Source organism: Schistocerca gregaria, chromosome 3 (assembly GCF_023897955.1).
Source record: "Schistocerca gregaria isolate iqSchGreg1 chromosome 3, iqSchGreg1.2, whole genome shotgun sequence".
Taxonomy (NCBI): Eukaryota; Metazoa; Arthropoda; class Insecta; order Orthoptera; family Acrididae; genus Schistocerca; species Schistocerca gregaria.
In genome coordinates, this window is record NC_064922.1 from 460,996,270 (window position 1) to 461,017,753 (window position 21,484).

At 41.0% G+C, this 21,484-nt stretch overlaps 1 protein-coding gene across 2 annotated transcripts in view; it reads right to left on the reverse strand.

The window, feature by feature from the left end:
* Positions 1–13,664: 13,664 nt before the first annotated feature.
* LOC126354174 (cytochrome P450 4V2-like) overlaps positions 13,665–21,484 on the reverse strand; it is a 142,306-nt gene continuing 134,486 nt past the window's right edge. For both annotated transcript variants that reach the window (XM_050003609.1, XM_050003610.1), the window contains one exon: positions 13,665–14,646. In XM_050003609.1, the coding sequence (XP_049859566.1) occupies positions 14,203–14,646 (444 nt within the window). In that variant the 3' untranslated portion in view covers positions 13,665–14,202. The remainder of the gene's footprint in view (positions 14,647–21,484) is intronic.

A 21,484-nucleotide genomic window follows, 5' to 3' on the forward strand; every position in this document is an offset into this window, starting at 1 on the left:
CGATGTTAACAAATTTCTCCTCTTCAGAAACGCTTTCCTTGCCATTGCCAGTCTACATTCTATATCCTCTCTACTTCGACCATCATTAGTTATTTTGCTCCCCAAATAGCAAAATTCCTTTACTGCTTTAAGTATCTCATTTCCTAATCTAATTCCCTCAGCATCACCCGACTTAATTCGACTACATTCCATTACCCTAGTTTTACTTTTGTTGATGGTCATCTTATATCCTCCTTTCAAGACACTATCCATTCCGTTCAACTGCTCTTCCAAGTCCTTTGCTATCTCTGACAGAATTACAATGTCATCGGCGAACCTCAAAGTTTTATTTCTTCTCCATGGATTTTGGTACCTAATCCGAATTTTTCTTTTGTTTCCTTTACTGCTTGCTCAGTAGACAGATTGAATAACATCGGGGAGAGGCTAAAACCCTTACTCCCTACCCAACAACTGCTTCCCTTTCATGTCCCTCGACTCTTATGACTGCCATCTGGTTTCTGTACAAATTGTAAATAGCCCTTCGCTTCCTGTATTTTACCCCTGCCACCTTCAGAATTTGAAAGAGATTATTCCAGTCGACATTGTCAAAAGCTTTCTCTAAGTCTACAAATGCTAGAAACGTAAGTTTGCCTTTCCTTAATCTTTCTTCTAAGATAAGTCGGAAGATCAGTATTGCCTCACGTGTTCCAGTATTTCTACGGAATCCTAACTGATCTTCCCCGAGGTCGGCTTCTACTAGTTTTTCCATTCGTCTGTATAGAATTCGTGTTAGTATTTTGCAGCTGTGACTTATTAAACTGATTGTTCGGTAATTTTCACATCTGTCAACACCTGCTTTCTTTGGGGTTGGAATTATTATATTCTTCTTGAAGTCTGAGGGTATTTTGCCTGTCTCATACAAATTGCTCACCAGATGGTAGAGTTTTGTCAGGATTGCCTCTCCCAAGGCCGTCAGTAGTTCCAATGGAATGTTGTCTACTCCCGGGGGCTTGTTTTGACTCAGGTCTTTCAGTGCTCTGTCAAACTCTTCACGTAGTACCGTATCTCCCATTTCATCTTCATCTACATCCTCTTCCATTTCCCTAATATTGTCCGCAAGTACATCACCTTTGTATAGACCCTCTGTATACTCCTTCCACCTTTCAGCTTTCCCTGCTTTGCTTAGAACTGTGTTTCCATCTGAGCTCTTGATATTCATACACGTGGTTCTCTTCTCTCCAAAGGTCTCTCTAATCTTCCTGTAGGCGGTATCTATCTTACCCCTAGTGAGATAAGCCTCTACATCCTTACATTTTTCCTCTAGCCATCCCTGCTTAGCCATTTTTCACTTCCTGTCGATCTTATTTTTGAGACGTTTTATTCCTTTTTGCCTGCTTCATTTACTGCATTTTTATATTTTCTCCTTTCATCAATTAAATTCAATATTTCTTCTGTTACCCATGGGATTTCTACTAGCGCTTGTCTTTTCACCTACTTGATCCTCCGCTGCCTTCACTGCTTCATCCCCCAAAGCTACCCATTCTTCTTCTACGGTATTTCTTTCCCCCATTCCTGTCAATTGTTCCCTTATGCTGTCCCTGAAACTCTGTACAACCTCTGGTTTAGTCAGTTAATCCAGGTCCCACCTCCTTAAGTTCTCACCTTTTTGCAGTTTCTTCAGTTTTAATCTACAGGTCATAACCAATAGATTGTGGTCAGAGTCCACATCTGCCCCTGGAAATGTCTTACAATTTAAAACCTGTTTCCGAAATCTCCGCGTTACCATTATATAATCTGTCTGATACCTTTTAGTATCTCCATGCTTGTTCCATGTATACAACATTCTTTCATGATTCTTAAACCAAGTGTTAGCTAAGATTAAGTTGTGCTCTGTGCAAAATTATACCAGGCGGCTTCCTCTTTCATTTCTTATCCCCAATCCATATTCAGCTACTACGTTTCCTTCTCTCCCTTTTCCTACTACCGAATTCAAGTCACCAATCACTATTAAATTTTCGTCACCCTTCACTATCCGAATAATTTCTTTTATGTCATTATACATTTCTTCAATCTCTTCGTCATCTGCAGAGCTAGTTGGCATATAAACTCGTACTACTGTAGTACGTGTGTGCTTCGTATCTATCTTGGCCACAATAATGCGTTCACTATGCTGCTTGTAGTAGCTTACCCGCTTTCCTATTTTCCTATTCATTATAAAACCTACTCCTGCATTACCCCTATTTGATTTTGTGTTTATAACCCTGTAGTCACCTGACCAGAAGTCTAGCTCCCCCTGCCACCGAACTTCACTAATTCCTACTATGTCTAACTTTAACCTATACATTTCCCTTTTTAAATTTTCTAACCTACCTGCCCGATGAAGTGATCTGTCATTCCACGCTCCGATCCGTAGAACGCCAGTTTCCTTTCTCCTGATAACGACATCCTCTTGAGTAGTCCCCGCCCGGTGATCCGAATGGGGGACTATTTTACCTCCGGAATATTTTACTCAAGAGGACGCCATCATAATTTAACCATACAGTAAAGCTGCTTGCCCTCGGGAAAAATTACGGCCGTAGTTTCCCCTTGCTTTCAGCCTTTCGCAGTACCAGCACAGCAAGGTCGTTTTGGTTAGTGTTACAAGGCCAGATCAGTCACTCATCCAGACTGTTGCCCTTGCAACTACTGAAAAGGCTGCTGCCCCTCTTCAGGAACCGAACGCTTGTCTGGCCTCTCAACAGATACCCCTCCGTTGTGGTTGCACCTACGGTACGGCTATCTGTATCGCTAAGGCACACGAGTCTCCCCACCAACGGCAAGGTCAATAGTTCATGGGGGAGGACCCTAAAGTAATTAACATAATCAGTCATTTTGCTAGGGTGCAGCCTATATTGGCCATGCACTGGAAGTGAGAGGCCCACATCAATCGTCACTTTGCATTTTTAAATACTTAGTTAAGGCAGAAATGACAAGCAGATTCACTGATGTGAACAAATTTGCGGTTCATCGCGCTATGCTAACAGATGTGGCTAAGAGATAAGCAATGAGAATGTACTGCATTGCATTAAGTGCAAATAAATTTTGCCGACTGTGTTTCATGCCGGTTTTTACTCAGAGAGCCGGTAGCGTTACTTAAACATCGATAGTTTATACATGCGATAGTATTTTTAAAAACTATAGATGTATCGATTAACTATAGATTGTTTTGAGCAGTTATTTCAAATGAAAAATAGCTTTCTAAGAATTTTTATTGTTTCATACAGGACATGCAGATTTTATTTTATAAAAAGTAAGGTATTTAAATCCTTGTCTTTTAGTCTGTTGTTTAAAATACAACATTAAAACATATAAATGAAGTATTTAAATTCTTCTCCTTTAGTCCGCTGCGTTTTTCAGTAATAATTTAGCCAGCCTTGGAGAAAACGCTCTCTGCAGATACTGAAATCGCTGGATACCTCAAACATTTTGTAGCCATTATACGCAACATACTATTAGATTTTGAATAATGTTCTAACACACAAGTCTGTTCGTCTATTATAAGTTTTTCAAAATATTGATGAAGGTTATTTATGGAATGACTGACTCGTGTAACGATATCGACGTAACTCTGTTGCTAATTGGACAAAAAAAAAATTAGGTCATCCGATTTGAAACTCTTAGACGTATCAATAGACGCATTAGCACTGCTCGTAGATGCTTCTGTTTCAGGTATTAGTCTTTTAGTAGATGCGATGATAGCAGCATACTCTTTCTGTAGCACTCGTGCAGCATTCTCTGCCTCTTGAAATGTCCTGAAAGAAGTTTTTTAAACCTAGCGTCTAATAATGTCACAAGCATATTAACAGGTAATGTGTTAAATGGTTTCACTCTTTTCATTGACTTTCTTAATCAAGGAATTCAGAACTCTTCGTTCTTCATTAGTTGTTACGGTGCCTTCAAAATCTGAAAACTTTCCAACAATACCTCGCATTAGAGGTATAATTAAGGAAGCAGTAAGGTATGATTCCCCTGACACTGTTGTTGTTGCTACGTCAAAAGGTTCAAGAAGATTTATTATTTCTTGTAAAGCTAAGTAATTTTCTAATGTGAGCGTAGGCAGTGCTTTTCAACTTTCATTAATCACAATCTCAAGCTCACTTCGTACTTCCAAAATACTTTTGAGCGTGTGGCATGAGCTGTTCCATCGAATCGGCACTTCTTGTATCAGTTTCAGTTCTTTTTTGTTTTCTCTTTTTTAACATTGCGAAGTTTATCACTGCCTAGTGTATAGTTATGAAAGAAAGTCATAATAGCCTTTGTTTTCAATAAAATTCCAGAAAACGTTTCTCCTTTAAAACAGTCTTGTACTGTCAAGTTGATGAAGCAGGCAAAACAGAATGAACGCCGAACCCTTAAGATTTAGGCAGCTTTTCCATATCTTCAGCATTGTCTGTAACCACTACTATTGTCTTATCACGAATATTTTATTCTTGTAAGATTTGATTGATGACCTGAAAAAAATGTTATGTTAGAGTACCCTGACACTGTCACCGAAATTTAGCATAATATTGTCAAAAAATTTCTTTTCTTCAACGTCTTGTTATGTGAAAAATTACTTTCATATATACAAAAAATAATTCTCATAAAAATGGGCCAATATATTACTTATCGATGTTACGTTGAGCTTCAGCGTCTTAGAAGCAAGGGGAAAGCAGGAAGAGGAAGAAGAAGAAGAAGAAGTTCACCATAAGAAATAGGGATGCAAGAGGATATATGTTTACTGGTCTGCCATGCAATGCTGCTACCCTAGGTGTGCATGCTTACAGATGAACTGCTGTAAATATGGTATAAACAGCACACGGGAACTCAGTACAAAACAAAAGGGCCGTCACTCTACTGCAGTGCTACATCTGCTACATTGCTGAGATCGGCAACATTTGTGATGTCAGTGCAGTCGACATAAAGTGTGTAGCTTGCAGAAGTTTTGTTGGGTGTTTCGCCTTTCGTCGGGGGAAGGGCCCAGAGCGGTATAAAGAGCACAATATGATATTAATGAAGGATAAGGAAAGGTTCGGCGAGAGACAGCAGTGCTGGCACCTTCACCCATCATACCGATGTATTCCTATAATATATGCTCGTCGCTCTAATTTTGTACTTTACAGAAGCTGATTGGCAGCGTTTCGTCGGCTTCAGTGTAATGGCGACACAATGGCTTCCATTACACAATAGATGAGAGTTTTCCATTAAGTTCCGATTCGGTTAGTACGGTCTATATTCACAACTTGATATCTTTAAATTTTTTTTGGCAAACATGCTCATTAATGTTACCGCCATTTTCTCTATTCCTATACTTCTGAGGTCAGTAAACATTTAAGTGTGGTTTTATCTGGAAATTCATACCTGATGTCTAAGGCATAAACAAATTTTTTCAAACTTTGATGGTCGGAACTTCTGTATGGCAGCATATCAATAGCAATTTTTTGTGAATAAAGAACCGAGTTCGTCTTTTACTATGAACTGGTCTCGTGCAACTGACTTCTGCTACAATAATTTTTTATGGAGCTTCACGCTTCTATTGGTTGCACTTCTTGCTCTCGATCTAGCTCATATATTGATCCCTCACCTTTCAATTCTATTAATAATCCGTGGTCCTCCAGTTTTCCCCATGGTATGTTTTCCGTGGTCTCTTAAATTAGTCCTTGTCTCTGATCATGTTTATAATCTTTAATGCAGATGGTAAGCTTTAGAGACTGACTGTGATCCCCACTTCCTTGAAAAAATTCCATACAGATGATTGATTTGTACGGTTCATTTTCATAACAACAACAAAAATCTCTAGTTAGTCACCTCTTTCCAAAACACTCTTGGAAGCGCGGAATTTCCTCGGCCCTGAGAGTATCGGTGACTTGCGGAAACTACTGATCGTTCCATGTGAGCACCATTCGGAACACTTTCATGGCGACTGCCAATGACAGCGATTCAACAGGTGTAGCACCACAGTTGCTTGACGAAGAATAACCCTGTCGTTGTGTGGCGTTCAAATAACGAAATGAGTGACGAAGAAGCCACTATGGGCACATGGAGGCCACTTCCTACGATATTCCAAAGAGCCAGCAGCTTTAGAGGCAGCGTTCTCCCTCTAGACGCTCGAAAAATTATTAATGAGGTTGCAGAATGCTGTAAACTCGAAAAAAAAAATAAAACTAATGGTGAGCTAATTCACCCGCTGCACATGCTTCAAACAAGGGTTTTCAGTATTAAAGGGCAAGAGCTTAAGAAATATCCACAGGATTAGGAATTTTGCAAAAACATTCCCGGACACTGACCGTCAACTCTTCGCGAGAAGAGATTAGTTTTGTCTCCTATGCACTGAAACATTCGCATTTCGCGCGAATTACTTATGAACATGCACTGCAATACTGTAAAAGCAGATAGCATTAAATACAGCTGTATTTTTCATTATCATGACCAGCCACCATACAAATAAAAAATTTTTATCACTCGACGGCTTGTGTTTTTAAAGTATTCAGTTTTGCGGGAGCTGGTGTGACTCTGAAGGAACAAGCTACGCTAATCGAACACAACACGGGCAACCAACATATGAATGATATTCGTGCTTCTACAAAACCAGAAGTGACGCATTAGGAGTGCGTCAGTGTCTTGTGTTTTCGAATCACCTTACACATTAACATGTACAAATGAAAACACTTGTAAGTACAATGATGACTCAGAAACAGAAATGGACAGTAGCAGCTGTGTTTCATTAGTAACGACAGCAATTGTATTCATTTTAAAATGCCTTATACAGTACAATCACAAAGACTTAAGAAATCTTTAAAATATCAATTTTTCCTCTACTAATAGCGTTGTATTACAACAGCCTTATATTTACATTTGTACTCCTTGCTACAAGTAGATAAGCTCACACATTTGAAGATGACAATCTGTAAAATGTTCATTCAGGAATCCATGTTACTTTCGTGTGTAGTTTTTACGATAAGCATCCGATTGGTACGAGACGCGCACGACCGTGACTTGTAATCACTTGAAGACAAACAAGAAAATTTCGCCTCTCATGCCCCCTCTCCTCACAGCGATCAATCTACTAACAACATAGTTTATGGTTCAAATGGCTCTGAGCACTATGGGACTTAACTTCTGAGGTCATCAGTCCCCTAGAACGCCGGAGTAGCCAAGCGGTTCTAGGCGCTACAGTCTGGAACCACGTGACCGCTACGGTCGCAGGTTCGAATCCTGCCTCGGGCATGGATGTGTTTGATGTCCTTAGGTTAGTTAGGTTTAAGTAGTTCTAAGTTCTAGGCGACTGATGACCTCAGAAGGTACGTACCATAGTGCTCAGAGCCATTTGAACCATTTTTCCCCAAAACGAGTAACATTGGGAGGCGCTGTTTCCCCCTCCGCCGTGTCGTCCTGGGCTCATAACGGAGTTGCAGGCGACATTCCCAGCAAGGGATATACCTCCGAAAATTATCGACTAAATATGTTTTGGGCGCGGGACCAAGGAGGCGTCTGGGAAGTTTTTCGGATGAGCAGCGACTTCCACAGGCGACCGCGATTGGTCAGATCGATGTGACGTAAGCAGTGTTTCCCGCGCTCTTAGTGCTGAGCAGGAGTAGCGTTCATACGTTAAAAACTTGTTGCAGTGTTTCGGGTGGACAGCCGGAACAGCGGGGCGGCTTGCCGCACTAGATTTTGGTAGAAATGAGACACTCACGTTTAAGCGTCCCACCGATAAGAGCGCAGTACTCAGTACCGGGTGATGTGGAGTAATTGCGGAACAATTTCGCACTTACCCGGATCTCTGGGCAATTTCACAGAATTATGTCATGTACATTCGCCGCTATGGTTGCAGCGACATCATACCTGATCGACATAACAGCAAGACAAGAACAGTAGGATGGGAACCTTGTGAAGCTGAAGAGCAGAACAGGTAACACACACCACCCGGGTGCAGCATTATCAGCCTTGCAGAATATATAAATTAAACGGGTGGCCATTGACCCACTGAGAATCGCAGCACATTCACTCATAATTTCTATGATTAGGTACTATGATTAGGTACTGATGCCTCCCCCCATGAACCATGGACCTTGCCGTTGGTGGGGAGGCTTGCGTGCCTCAGCGATACAGATGGCCGTACCGTAGGTGCAACCACAACGGAGGGGTATCTGTTGAGAGGCCAGACAAACGTGTGGTTCCTGAAAAGGGGCAGCAGCCTTTTCAGTAGTTGCAGGGGCAACAGTCTGGATGATTGACTGATCTGGCCTTGCAACATTAACCAAAACGGCCTTGCTGTGCTGGTACTGCGAACGGCTGAAAGCAAGGGGAAACTACAGCCGTAATTTTTCCCGAGGACATGCAGCTTTACTGTATGATTAAATGATGATGGCATCCTCTTGGGTAAAATATTCCGGAGGTAAAATAGTCCCCCATTCGGATCTCCGGGCGGGGACTACTCAGGAGGATGTCGTTATCAGGAGAAAGAAAACTGGCATTCTACGGATCGGAGCGTGGAATGTCAGATCCCTTAATCGGGCAGGTAGGTTAGAAAATTTAAAAAGGGAAATGGATAGGTTAAAGTTAGATATAGTGGGAATTAGTGAGGTTCGGTGGCAGGAGGAACAAGACTTCTGGTCAGGTGACTACAGGGTTATAAACACAAAATCAAATAGGGGTAATGCAGGAGTAGGTTTAATAATGAATAGGAAAATAGGAATGCGGGTAAGCTACTACAAACAGCATAGTGAACGCATTATTGTGGCCAAGATAGATACGAAGCCCACACCTACTACAGTAGTACAAGTTTATATGCCAACTAGCTCTGCAGATGATGAAGAAATTGAAGAAATGTACGATGAAATAAAAGAAATTATTCAGATAGTGAAGGGAGACGAAAATTTAATAGTAATGGGTGACTGGAATTCGAGTGTAGGAAAAGGGAGAGAAGGAAACATAGTAGGTGAATATGGATTGGGGCTAAGAAATGAAAGAGGAAGCCGCCTAGTAGAATTTTGCACAGAGCACAACTTAATCATAGCTAACACTTGGTTTAAGAATCATGAAAGAAGGTTGTATACGTGGAAGAACCCTGGAGATACTAAAAGGTATCAGATAGATTATATAATGGTAAGACAGAGATTTAGGAACCAGGTTTTAAGTTGTAAGACATTTCCAGGGGCAGATGTGGACTCTGACCACAATCTATTGGTTATGACCTGTAGATTAAAACTGAAGAAACTGCAAAAATGTGAGAAATTAAGGAGATGGGACTTGGATAAACTGAAAGAACCAGAGGTTGTACAGAGTTTCAGGGAGAGCATAAGGGAACAATTGACAGGAATAGGGGAAAGAAATACAGTAGAAGAAGAATGGGTAGCTCTGAGGGATGTAGTAGTGAAGGCAGCAGAGGATAAAGTAGGTACAAAGATGAGGGCTGCTAGAAATCCTTGGGTAACAGAAGAAATATTGAATTTAATTGATGAAAGGAGAAAATATAAAAATGCAGTAAATGAAGCAGGCAAAAAGGAATACAGACGTCTCAAGAATGAGATCGACAGGAAGTGCAAAATGGCTAAACAGGGATGGCTAGAGGACAAATGTAAGGATGTAGAAGCTTATCTCACTAGGGGTAAGATAGATACTGCCTACAGGAAAATTAAAGAGACCTTTGGAGAGAAGAGAACCACGTGTATGAATATCAGGAGCTCAGATGGCAGCCCAGTTCTAAGCAAAGAAGGGAAGGCAGAAAGGTGGAAGGAGTATATAGAAGGCTTATACAAGGGCGATGTACTTGAGGACAATATTATGGAAATAGAAGAGGATGTAGATGAAGACGAAATGGGAGATACGATACTGCGTGAAGAGTTTGACAGAGCACTGAAAGACCTGAGTCGAAACAAGGCCCCCGGAGTAGACAACATTCCATTAGAACTACTGACGGCCTTGGGAGAGCCAGTCATGACAAAACTCTACCAGCTGGTGAGCAAGATGTATGAGACAGGCGAAATACCCTCAGACTTCAAGAAGAATATAATAATTCCAATCCCAAAGAAAACAGGTGCTGACAGATGTGAAAATTACCGAACTATCAGTTTAATAAGCCACGGCTGCAAAATACTAACGCGAATTCTTTACAGACGAATGGAAAAACTGGTAGATGCAGACCTCGGGGAGGATCAGTTTGGATTCCGTCGAAATGTTGGAACACGTGAGGCAATACTGACCTTACGACTTATCTTAGAAGAAAGATTAAGAAAAGGCAAACCTACGTTTCTAGCATTTGTAGACTTAGAGAAAGCTTTTGACAATGTTGACTGGAATACTCTTTTTCAAATTCTAAAGGTGGCAGGGGTAAAATACAGGGAGCGAAAGGCTATTTATAATTTGTACAGAAACCAGATGGCAGTAATAAGAGTCGAGGGGCATGAAAGGGAAGCAGTGGTTGGGAAAGGAGTGAGACAGGGTTGTAGCCTCTCCCCGATGTTATTCAATCTGTATATTGAGCAAGCAGTAAAGGAAACAAAAGAAAAATTCGGAGTAGGTATTAAAATTCATGGAGACGAAGTAAAAACTTTGAGGTTCGCCGATGACATTGTAATTCTGTCAGAGACGGCAAAGGACTTGGAAGAGCAGTTGAACGGAATGGACAGTGTCTTGAAAGGAGGATATAAGATGAACATTAACAAAAGCAAAACGAGGATAATGGAATGTAGTCAAATTAAATCGGGTGATGCTAAGGGAATTAGATTAGGAAATGAGACACTTAAAGTAGTAAAGGAGTTTTGCTATTTAGGAAGTAAAATAACTGATGATGGTCGAAGTAGAGAGGATATAAAATGTAGACTGGCAATGGCAAGGAAAGCGTTTCTGAAGAAGAGAAATTTGTTAACATCGAATATAGATTTATGTATCAGGAAGTCGTTTCTGAAAGTATTTGTTTGGAGTGTAGCCATGTATGGAAGTGAAACATGGACGATAACTAGTTTGGACAAGAAGAGAATAGAAGCTTTCGAAATGTGGTGCTACAGAAGAATACTGAAGATAAGGTGGATAGATCACGTAACTAATGAGGAGGTATTGAATAGGATTGGGGAGAAGAGAAGTTTGTGGCACAACTTGACTGGAAGAAGGGATCGGTTGGTAGGACATGTTTTGAGGCATCAAGGGATCACAAATTTAGCATTGGAGGGCAGCGTGGAGGGTAAAAATCGTAGAGGGAGACCGAGAGATGAGTACACTAAGCAGATTCAGAAGGATGTAGGTTGCAGTAGGTACTGGGAGATGAAGCAGCTTGCACAGGATAGAGTAGCATGGAGAGCTGCATCAAACCAGTCTCAGGACTGAAGACAACAACAACAGGTACTGATGGAAAGAATATGACCTAGAATCCTGTGAATTCATTCAGTTAAGGGGAAGTACCAATCTGCATTGATCGTTTTCGTAGTTGTATCATCTGGTTACACTCCATTCTCTTCATTAAGATATTAATCTGTCCACATTCAAGAGGCATCACCTCGTTAATACGATTTATGACTATTGTAAATTCTCAATTGGTATAAATCTGATTATCATTCCTGGTATTCCAGATTACATACACTAAAGAGTCGAAGAAACTGGTATACGAACCTCATACCGTCTGGGCCCACGCGAGCATGCGGAAGTGCAGCAACACGACATGGCATGGTCTCGACTAACGACTGAAGAGTGCTGGAATGAACTAACACCTTGAGTGCAGGGCTGCCCATAAATCCGTTAGAGTACGATGGGGTGGAGGCCTCTTCTGAACAGCACTTTGCGAGCCATCCCAAATAAGCTCAATAATTTTCGAGTTTGGGCAGTTCGATACCCAGCGAAAGTTTTTAAACTCAGAAAGTGTTCCTGGAGTCACTCTGTAGCAATTCTGGTTGATTGAGGTGTCTCATTGTCCTGCTATAATTGTCCAAGTCATTCGAAATGCACAATTGACTTGAATGGGTGCAGGTGATCCGACAGGATTCTTACGTACGTGTCGCCATTCACCGTATCTAGACGTATCAGGGGTCCCGTATCACTCCAACTGCACACACTCCGCACTATTACAGAGCCTCTACCAGCTTCAACAGTCCCCTGCTTACATGCAAGGTCCATGTATTCATGAGTTTGTCTCCATACCCGTGCACGTCCATCCTGTCGATGAATCTGAAATGAGACTCGTCCGACCAGGCCACATGTTCCCAGTCATCAACAGCCGAATGTCGGTGCTGATCGGCCCAGGCGAGGCATAAAGCTGTGTGTCGTGCAGTCGTAAAGGGTACATGAGTGGGTCTTGAGTTCCAGAAGTTCATATCGATGATGTTTCGTTGAATGGTTCGCACGCTGACTCTTGTTGATGGCCCAGCAGTGAAATCTGCACTTCTATTTCCTTGAACTCTTCCCTCAGTAGTCGTTGGTCCCGTTCTTCCAGGATCTTTTTCCGATGTCGGAATCTGATGTTTTACCGGATTCCTGATATTCACGGCACACTCGTGAAATGGACGTACGGGAAAAATCTATATTTCATCGCTGCCTCGGAGATGTTGAGTCCGATCGCTTGTGCGCCGATTGTAACAGCACGTTCAAACTCACTGCCATTGTAGCAGCAGTAACCGATCTAACAACTGCGCCGGACGCATTTCTCTTGTATAGGCGTTGCCGACAGCAGCGCCGTATTTTGCCTTTGTGCATATCTCTGTATTGAAAAACGTATGCCAGTATGAGTTTGTTTAGCACTTCAGTGTATATTGACGCATCAACCCTATCCTGCAACCAAGTTAAAAATTTTGGTGGGGTTAAATGGTCAGATGTCAATAAGCGTAGAAGAATCGCATTGGAGCAATTATAATAGAATTCCGAGTTCAGTAAATAGTTCATTTCCTTATCGCCTCAAGATAGCAAAGGAGAACTAGGTGGTACCTTTCCAATTTGCACATCTAATTCGTTACCTCACTGGGAAGGTGTTTCCATTGCAAAACGTGTGTGCAGACTTTGGAACATTCAGACTTATTAGCAGAAACTGAAATTAGTTAGTTAAATTGATGTGTAACGAGAGTTGCACCGGCTCGTAAAGCATCTCAGCTTTGAGTTCGTAAATTTGTAGCTATATAGCTCACACCATTGCCGAACGCCAGCATGACACGAGGCACAAACACTTTAAGGAGAACTACACATGAACTTGTTGCTGCCACCTGAAAAGCTGATATTATGACTGTGATGATATTCCAATGAAAATGAGCTTTACAAATAAATTTACAGCGTTTGAAATTTTAGGTATTGTCTGTCATTACATACACATGAACTTAAAAGTCAACTTATCCCCTACTAGAACCAAATCTCAACCAGAACTTCTGTGTAAAATTTTGGTAGCCATCGGAAGTTTTTAAACTCAGAAAAGTGTTCCTGGAGTCACTCTGTAGCAATTCTGGTCGAATGAGGTGAGATGCTAGTGGCCACCCCACTTAGACATAAGTATTATTGAACCCATTATGAACGTTGGTACAGAAGTTTTAACTTCTGATAGGTGAATTTGAAAAATAATTAATCGATTAGTTTTTATCTTTTGTAGACTGATAATAAGTAAGTAATGCCCTCATTCTTATGAGAAATATTCATAATTGTAGCTCTGAAGGTGGCTATAGAGGAAGCTTTATAGATGAAGCAATAGGCACATATTAAGAACTCTAAATGGCTTTATTCCTAAAGAAATTTACAATTTGGCAAGAGTGTACATAAATATTTTCAAATTACTATCGAATTTCCTTCTGGTGGTAGAAGCGAAACTTTTCCAGTGCCTAGCTCTCGCACAGTAGAGAGATAATAGCTTAAAAAACAATGTTTTATTATATTATCGATTATAATATGATATTCAATGTTTATATAATATATGTGTTGTCATGTTCGTTCGAGACAACCAAATCCTAGCAATTGGTGCTCAAATTAGTCAATGCATACTAGCTTTGCAGATTAGTGAATGAAATGATGTGTGGAACTTGAATAAATTACATAGTCAGTGCGAGTAAATAAGAGTATTAGTCATATTACAGATGGCTGTATGATTGTAAACATTGAAGCCAATAAGAAAACAATAAATAGGACGAAATATCTATCACTATTTGCTTAACATTGAAGTATAATGGTTGATAATGAACTTAGGAGAGTGAATCACAGTAACTGTGCTTCTCTTTTGCGGTTTCTTCTGCTTTCACTTTGTTAAGTGCAATCCACTGTGACAGGAGCTGTTCGTGGGACGCATCTGATATTGATGCCGTGGACGGGTTTGCCAGTGATGAAGACTCCTATCTCCTCCAGCTCCTCCCTGGTGCTGCCGGGGATGATACGAAACTGCCGCATCACCGTGGCGAGCACTGTCTTCATTACCAGCATGGCGAAGCGCGCTCCTACGCAGAGGCGCGAACCGGCGCCGAATGGCAGGTAGCTGTAAGGGGGCAGAGCATTGGTGCCGCCGCCCTCCAGAAAGCGGCCAGGGTCGAACTTGTCGGGGTCCGGGTAGATCGCCGGCTGGCGGTGCAGCAGGTTCAGGAAGACGAAGACGACGCTGCCGCGAGGCGCCACGTACCGCCCGTCGCTCAGTGGGATGTCTTCCGACGCGAACACCGGTGCGACTGGTACAGCGGGAAACAACCGCAGTGACTCCTATGGCAGAAACCAGGGAATCACATAATTTGAATGTGAATAATGTGTGGATGTTTCGCGGTGGTAGAGGGATTACTCGTTGACATTAGTTCAACGTTTCTAGGATATTCTCTAGTGGTTTGCCTCTAAGCAATAATTCGAGGAGGCTCCTTTCATGTAGATATAAGCTCATGAAACAATATTATATGTACACTCATTGGTTCGACGTGGGGATCTGTACTTCCTTTGTATGGATATTACGGTTGTCACCATAGTCCCTCTAAATACGTAGATTGCGAATTGAAAGACATGAGAACCCCCCTCCCTTGATACCACCTGTAGGTAGAATGTTAACAACGATCGAAAATACAATAAACTTTATACACTTGACGGCAAAGAACACTCTTCTACGAACTCAAGATCTGCCCATCCTCTTCCGTAAGAGAAGGTACTGAAAAAAAAATTAAATGTCAATAAGTTTCTTCAAGATAGGGTGCCATAGCCACAAATTTATTGAAAGACTACCATTATTTGATAATCTTCTTAATTGTAGACAGTCAGTCCTCGCTCGCGTGCGCGCGATCGCCTCTCTCTCTCTCTCTCTCTCTCTCTCTCTCTCTCTCTCTCTCTCTCTCTCTCTCTCTCTCTGTGTGTGTGTGTGTGTGTGTGTGTGTGTGTGTGTGTGTGTGTGTGTGTGTGCGTGTGCGTGTGTTTGTGTATGTCCAGTTCTACACGGCAGCAGCCACCTGTCTCTCATGTGGCTTGTCAACTTGTGAACTTTTGGGTGACAACTGCCTGCAGCCGGAGAGAAACAGTGCAATAGGTACTAAAATGATTTGAAGCAATGTAAATACGACAAAGCGATCCTAATCTTTATTCAGCAGAAGCCTTCTCCTTCTCATTCAATGACAGGAGACGAAATTTCAGTTCAGATCATCTGTTTGTTAGTTGGTTTTCATCCACTTGTGATTGTAATTTGGCGACTGTAGCGCACCAGAACACAAACGTTTCTGGGAAAGGGGGAGTTCGGGAGGGGGATGGTGGGGTTAAAGAAACACCAATCTCCATTGGAGGGGGAGGACGTATGGAAGGGGATAACACAGGGCATCACTCAATAACATCTTGAGCAATTTCTACCAAATTTTGTGTATACATGTCTCATTTATTGTATGAATATTTGTATAAAAATACTCGAGTACAATACCTCTACCACCACCAGGGTTGGTGTGCTGGTGAGAAGCAGTGATTTGTAAAAATTTCGATGAACCCCGATATTAGTACCGAATCCTTGGTTTTCGGGGACGCTAGCCAGTTTCGATAAATTTGCACATCTACAAGTGGCGATGTAGGTCGAGTTGGTATGTACAAGAGAGTGACATGCACTGAACAATTAGAACATAATGACATCTACCTAATAGTCGGTATGTCAACCTTTGGCATGGGTAACAGCGGCGGAGCGTCGTGGCATGGAGGCAATGAAGCCTTGGTAAGTCGCTGAAGGGAGTTGGGACTACATCTGCACACACAAATCGCTGAACTCTCATATTCCGGGGAGGGAGGCGATGAGCTTTGACCCCAAGTTCAATCACATCCCAGATGTGTTCTATAGGGTTCAAATCTGGCGATTTGGGGGATCACCACATCAACTGGAACTCGCCACTGTGTTCCTCGAACCACTCTATAACACTCTTGGGATTGTGACATGGCGCATTATCTTGCTGAAAAATGCCAGTGCAGTCAGAAAATATGATCGTTGTGAAGGGATGTACAGTTCTGCTCAAAAGTATCCAAACGACCCCCGAATTGCATTTCACCTGATTTGCAAGCAACCTGCATAACGCAGCTGTCTAGCAGGTCCTCTAATCGCTCCAAGGTACAGTCGTTTGACTATTGAAAATGGTTCCAACACCAGTAGAAAACACTGCTCAGTATCGCAATAACTCAAGATGTAAAGTAATACCACGATACTACAAATATCAGGGAACACCTTATCACAGATAAGACTGTCCTTAAGGCTTGTAAGCTCACATTTATTACAATAAATGACATACCTGAAATGTTACCACTCTCATTATTACGTCAGATAGGTAATGCACTCAGTGAGTTCGTCATATTCACGAATTCCTCTTCAAAGTAACAAACCGTACTTATTATTTAACACAAAATGACGTTAAAAATTTAAGTGATACACGAGGAGCTAGTTAAGAATTTGTATGACTTCAAATGACACGACGAACCGTCTCATTCTGCATATGAATTCAAACCCAGGTCATGTAGACTAAGCAAAGATTTCGTGACTGACTAGCCATACAGAGAGTGATATATTTAGATTTGAGACAGTATCATTTAGCAAATATCAACTTTAAATTACATAACGTAAACATTTTAATGGACACAAATTCTTGCCCAGCATGTATTGTCCCTGTTAACGAACTACGAGAGATGTTAAATATTGCTTCTTGACAAGTAACTTACTTGAAATGCCGTGAGGTAAAGCTTTGTGTTGGACAGGAATTCGAACCCGGAACCTGATCGGATTGTTATCGAAGCACAATCAACTGTGACATATCGGATTTTCTCGGCAGTAGCCAGAAGTTTTAACTGAAATGACGAGACGAAACATTAATTTTTTCCTTCCCAGGACTGCAACCCGGCACTTATCGCTCTTATCTTCTAGAGAAAACGAACGTTAAATATGGGTTTGTTATACCAACAGCGACATGTGAGCGTATTTGAACTAGAAATAATATGACGAAGAGTTAAGTGCTGATTAGGAATTGAATTCCACATATATCGTTGTTGACTACACACAAAGAGACGTCAACTACCGATTTTTTCTCCACCAGCAGCTCGGAATAACATCGTTGAGCTTACAGTGATCTCGCAAATAGTTTTATCACTGGGAGTCAAAAACGTCAGATATCGTCAGTGTTGACAACGAATGGAAATACATTAAAAATCAAAATTATTATCCATCAGCAGATTGGTGTTCTCATGCTAGAGCTTGATAATACAGAATGAACAGTTTACTTGGTAGAGAAGGAATATCATGCTTAATGTGAATTTCATATCACAATGCCATTATACCTCCTTCACTTGGCGTACCCGGAAGAGAATAGAATGTGTCTGTCCCTGTCAAAAATCATCAGCAGAAGTTGGAATGGAAGCCAGACAATAAGTATATGCACCTGTCATCCATCCAATAGACCACCAAATCCTCTTCTCTGTGACTCATTTTTCTACCATAACGCCACACTGGATGAGAATTCTGACACACTGGCTCCCTGTAGTGGTTTGCAGCATGTTTAGTACATTAATTTACTTGGTTGACCGAATCGCCATGAACTAGCAGCCTAAGCTACCCAGTGCATACATTCGACTCTATTTTGTAATTACCGAAATAAGATGACGTAACTGCCACCTACACAGAACTGCCAACAGTGTAGGATGCAGAAATTTAAATAGGACGTTTTCCTTTCCACTTGAGCTGCTCTATTGCGCTATCTGTTTGTTGAAAACATCGTGCGTTGCAAAAGAAAAGCTGTAACTGTGTGTCTCTCAGAAGTCTAGATCCGGCAATATGCATTATCTCACAGCACTGTAGGATGCGGAAGTTCTGGAGGATTTGTTGTTGACTTCTATAGCTACTGTAGCTACGTGTCCTTCAAACAATCGGGAACAATTGTTACCCGGTGTCATGGAACATTATCATCCATAAAAGTGCCATCGTTGTTTGTGAACAAGAAATCCGTGGGTGGCAACAAACGGTCTCATTTAATTCAGCTGCCTTATGCCTCTAACACCAAATTTCGGCCCTCTGTCCTAACGGATACGATCATCGTACGTCCCACAATCATTTCTACGATGCTGCTATGCAGCGTTGCTCGTCCGTTGGAACGACAACTCGATATAGAGGCCGCTGCTCTCGGTCGTTAAGTGAAGGTGGTCGGCCACTGCGTTGTCAGTGGGGAGAGGCAATGCCGAGAAATTTGTATTCTCGGCACACTCTTGACGCTATGGATCTGAAATATGAAATTCCCTAATGATTTCCGAAATGGAATGTTCCACGCGTGTAGCTCACAGTCTAATTCCCGTCGCTTGACCATAATCACACCGGCAGCCTATTCACAGGAGTCACCGGAGTAAAAATGATAGCTCCTCCGAAGCACTGCCGCCATCTGTGTATGTGAGTATCGCTATCCCATGACTTTTATTCACCCCAGCGTTTTGTTGCTTTAGGTGATAATTATATCATTAACGATCTTTTATTATTAAGCTGTTATTCAGTTATCTGATTAATAAGGGACATCACTCCCTATACGGGTTCCTGCTATTGAGAAAGACAAAGCAGATGAGTGAAGGTGGAGTGACAGAAATGAGTTTCTTTCTTTTGGGCATAAGTGTTTCTGCTATGTTGTTCAGACAAGACCGTTGAGGTAGAAAAGAGAGATGAGGGGCTGCATATGCTGACAATTCCTTAAAGCAGCGAAGTATATTGAAATATCTGCAATTGTCCTCAAGTAGCTAAGATAAATGTACCTAAGATGGTGAAACTAGATCAGAAAACCGAACCTCACAGATTCATCGTATGGATTCGAACATCACCAGTTCCGAACTCTGTGAGCCTTACTGAGAAAGACATTGCAGGACAACATTGCTGTTATCAACAATTGGAAGTACAATTTCTTTTTTTCATGTCAAAATGGAATACGTTGTAGGATATGGAGATCTGATGTCTTGATCCACACTGTAACTGTGTGTTCAGCCCAGTATGGCTTTTCATGTATTACACTATGCAACGTGATTTTTGATGTCTGTGTAATTTTCACTGCGCCACACATACTTTTTTTGCTGGTGTCCGATCTGCCGTTACTTTTTTTCTATCAGGTACAGTTTTTTCATAAATTAAGTTCTACAGAGAGAAATTTTATTGCAAGTAAGGGAAATTTTATGTCAGTAAGATTGAACAGTAGGCCGCACTTGTCATACCCATCAGACTCCTAGGCGGAAACATTAGTTCATTCTAGACGTGCTATAGTGTTGTGAGGTGGTGAAATTTGTGCTGTTAAATGTAGTTTTTCAGTTTCTAAGAAATTAGTTATCACAAGATATTCTCTTACTTTTTGGTACCTCCTTAACTGACAAGCAAAAACTGAAAATTAATAGTTTCGTGAAAAATTTCTACTAGACATACTTTAGTGATCAAGACAAAAGCTGAGCATCACACAAGATATGCCATACATGTGTTGAGAGTCTGAGGCCGTAGAATAATAAGAAGAGAAAAATCAATGCCTATTGCACTGCAATCCGGAAGAAAATTCTACATCAGAATTATTTAGTCAAGACGAACTAAACGAAATAACTCTTGACTTCAGTTTGACAAAGATGCCACCGAATTTCTTGGGTCTCAGCTTAGGGTAAAACCATTTTCTACTGTTTGGAGTATCATCCTCTAGGTACAGGAACAGAGGAATCGAATTAATTATTTAAAGAAGAAGGTTGTGTTTTTTGTGACTTTGAGGGTTTTGCTGAATTTCTCCGAAATAACTTTGATCCAAGACAGCGGAGGTACTTTACAGACGCGTGAAAAATTTCTACTAGTCATCCTTTAGTGATCAAGACAATAGCTGAGCATCACACAAGATATGCCATACATGTATTGAGAGTCTGAGACCGTAGAATAATAGGAAGAGAAAAATCAATGCCTATTGCACTTTCCATGCTTTAGTGGTAGCCAGAAGATCATGTATATTATTGCTATTCTTGCGTAGTTAACGTTGAAGACCGTAATGCAAAAAGTAAGAAGGACATAAAATATTCATATATAACATTTTACGGCCTTAAGACCAGTACTTTTACATAATGGAAATTCGTTTGGCTCATTCCTTATTGTCCCTTGAATACAACTTAAGCAGATATATTGAAATCTCAAAGCTGTGTTGAAATAGGTGAACTATGAAAAACTTCCTTGGACAACTGTGGGGATTTAGAAGTTGGTACGCTGATTGGTCAACAGTCCATCTACACGGATATCCTGTGTTTCATGTGTGAGTGAAACAGCCGAGACGAATACAAGCACAGAAAGACAGATAACTGGTCCTAAACATAAAGCCCCCAACCTGATTCACAGAATATTATAAAAGAACAAATTGTTCAGCCAAGCAAGACGTTATTATTTGCTGACTGTTTCTTGTAGTTGGTAACAAGATTTCCAGAAGTACATTGTGAGGAAGTTAAAGACGGGATCATTAAAGAAATATACTTTGTTTGAAAGTACGAAAAATCCAGTGGAGAAAAGGGCTTGAGTTTCATTTAAAGAAATAGTGGCCAACTTTTTGGACAGCAACAAATATCCAGGTTATGAAATCATGGTTGGCATGGTTTTGCAGAGTTTCATGAAATTAGGTCTGAACGTACGTGTGGAGTTTCATTTTCTATATTCAAATGTCGATTACTTGGCTGTGCCAGTGAAGAACGAGGATAACGGTTCCACCAGGACATCAAAGATATGTGAAATAATGACCAAGGAAGATGCTATAGAAACATTATAGCTGACTGCCGTTTTATACTAAAGACAGATGGCTCTGGTGAGGAGAGGCAATCAAGAAAGAGAGATTTCGATCCATGTGAGTAAGGTTTTGACGCAGTTAGAACAGCGATTCGAAATTAATTTGTCATACATGTGCTGCGTTTTTGTAATAATTATTAATATTTTAAGTGAAAATTTACCATTATCTTCTCTAATGCAACGTGTAGTGATTCTCTACAAGATTACAAAACCAGTATTTTATTTTTAACGCAATGAAAAAAATCCGCTGTTGAAAAATAAAGTGAGTTCAGCTAAAACACTGTATAACAG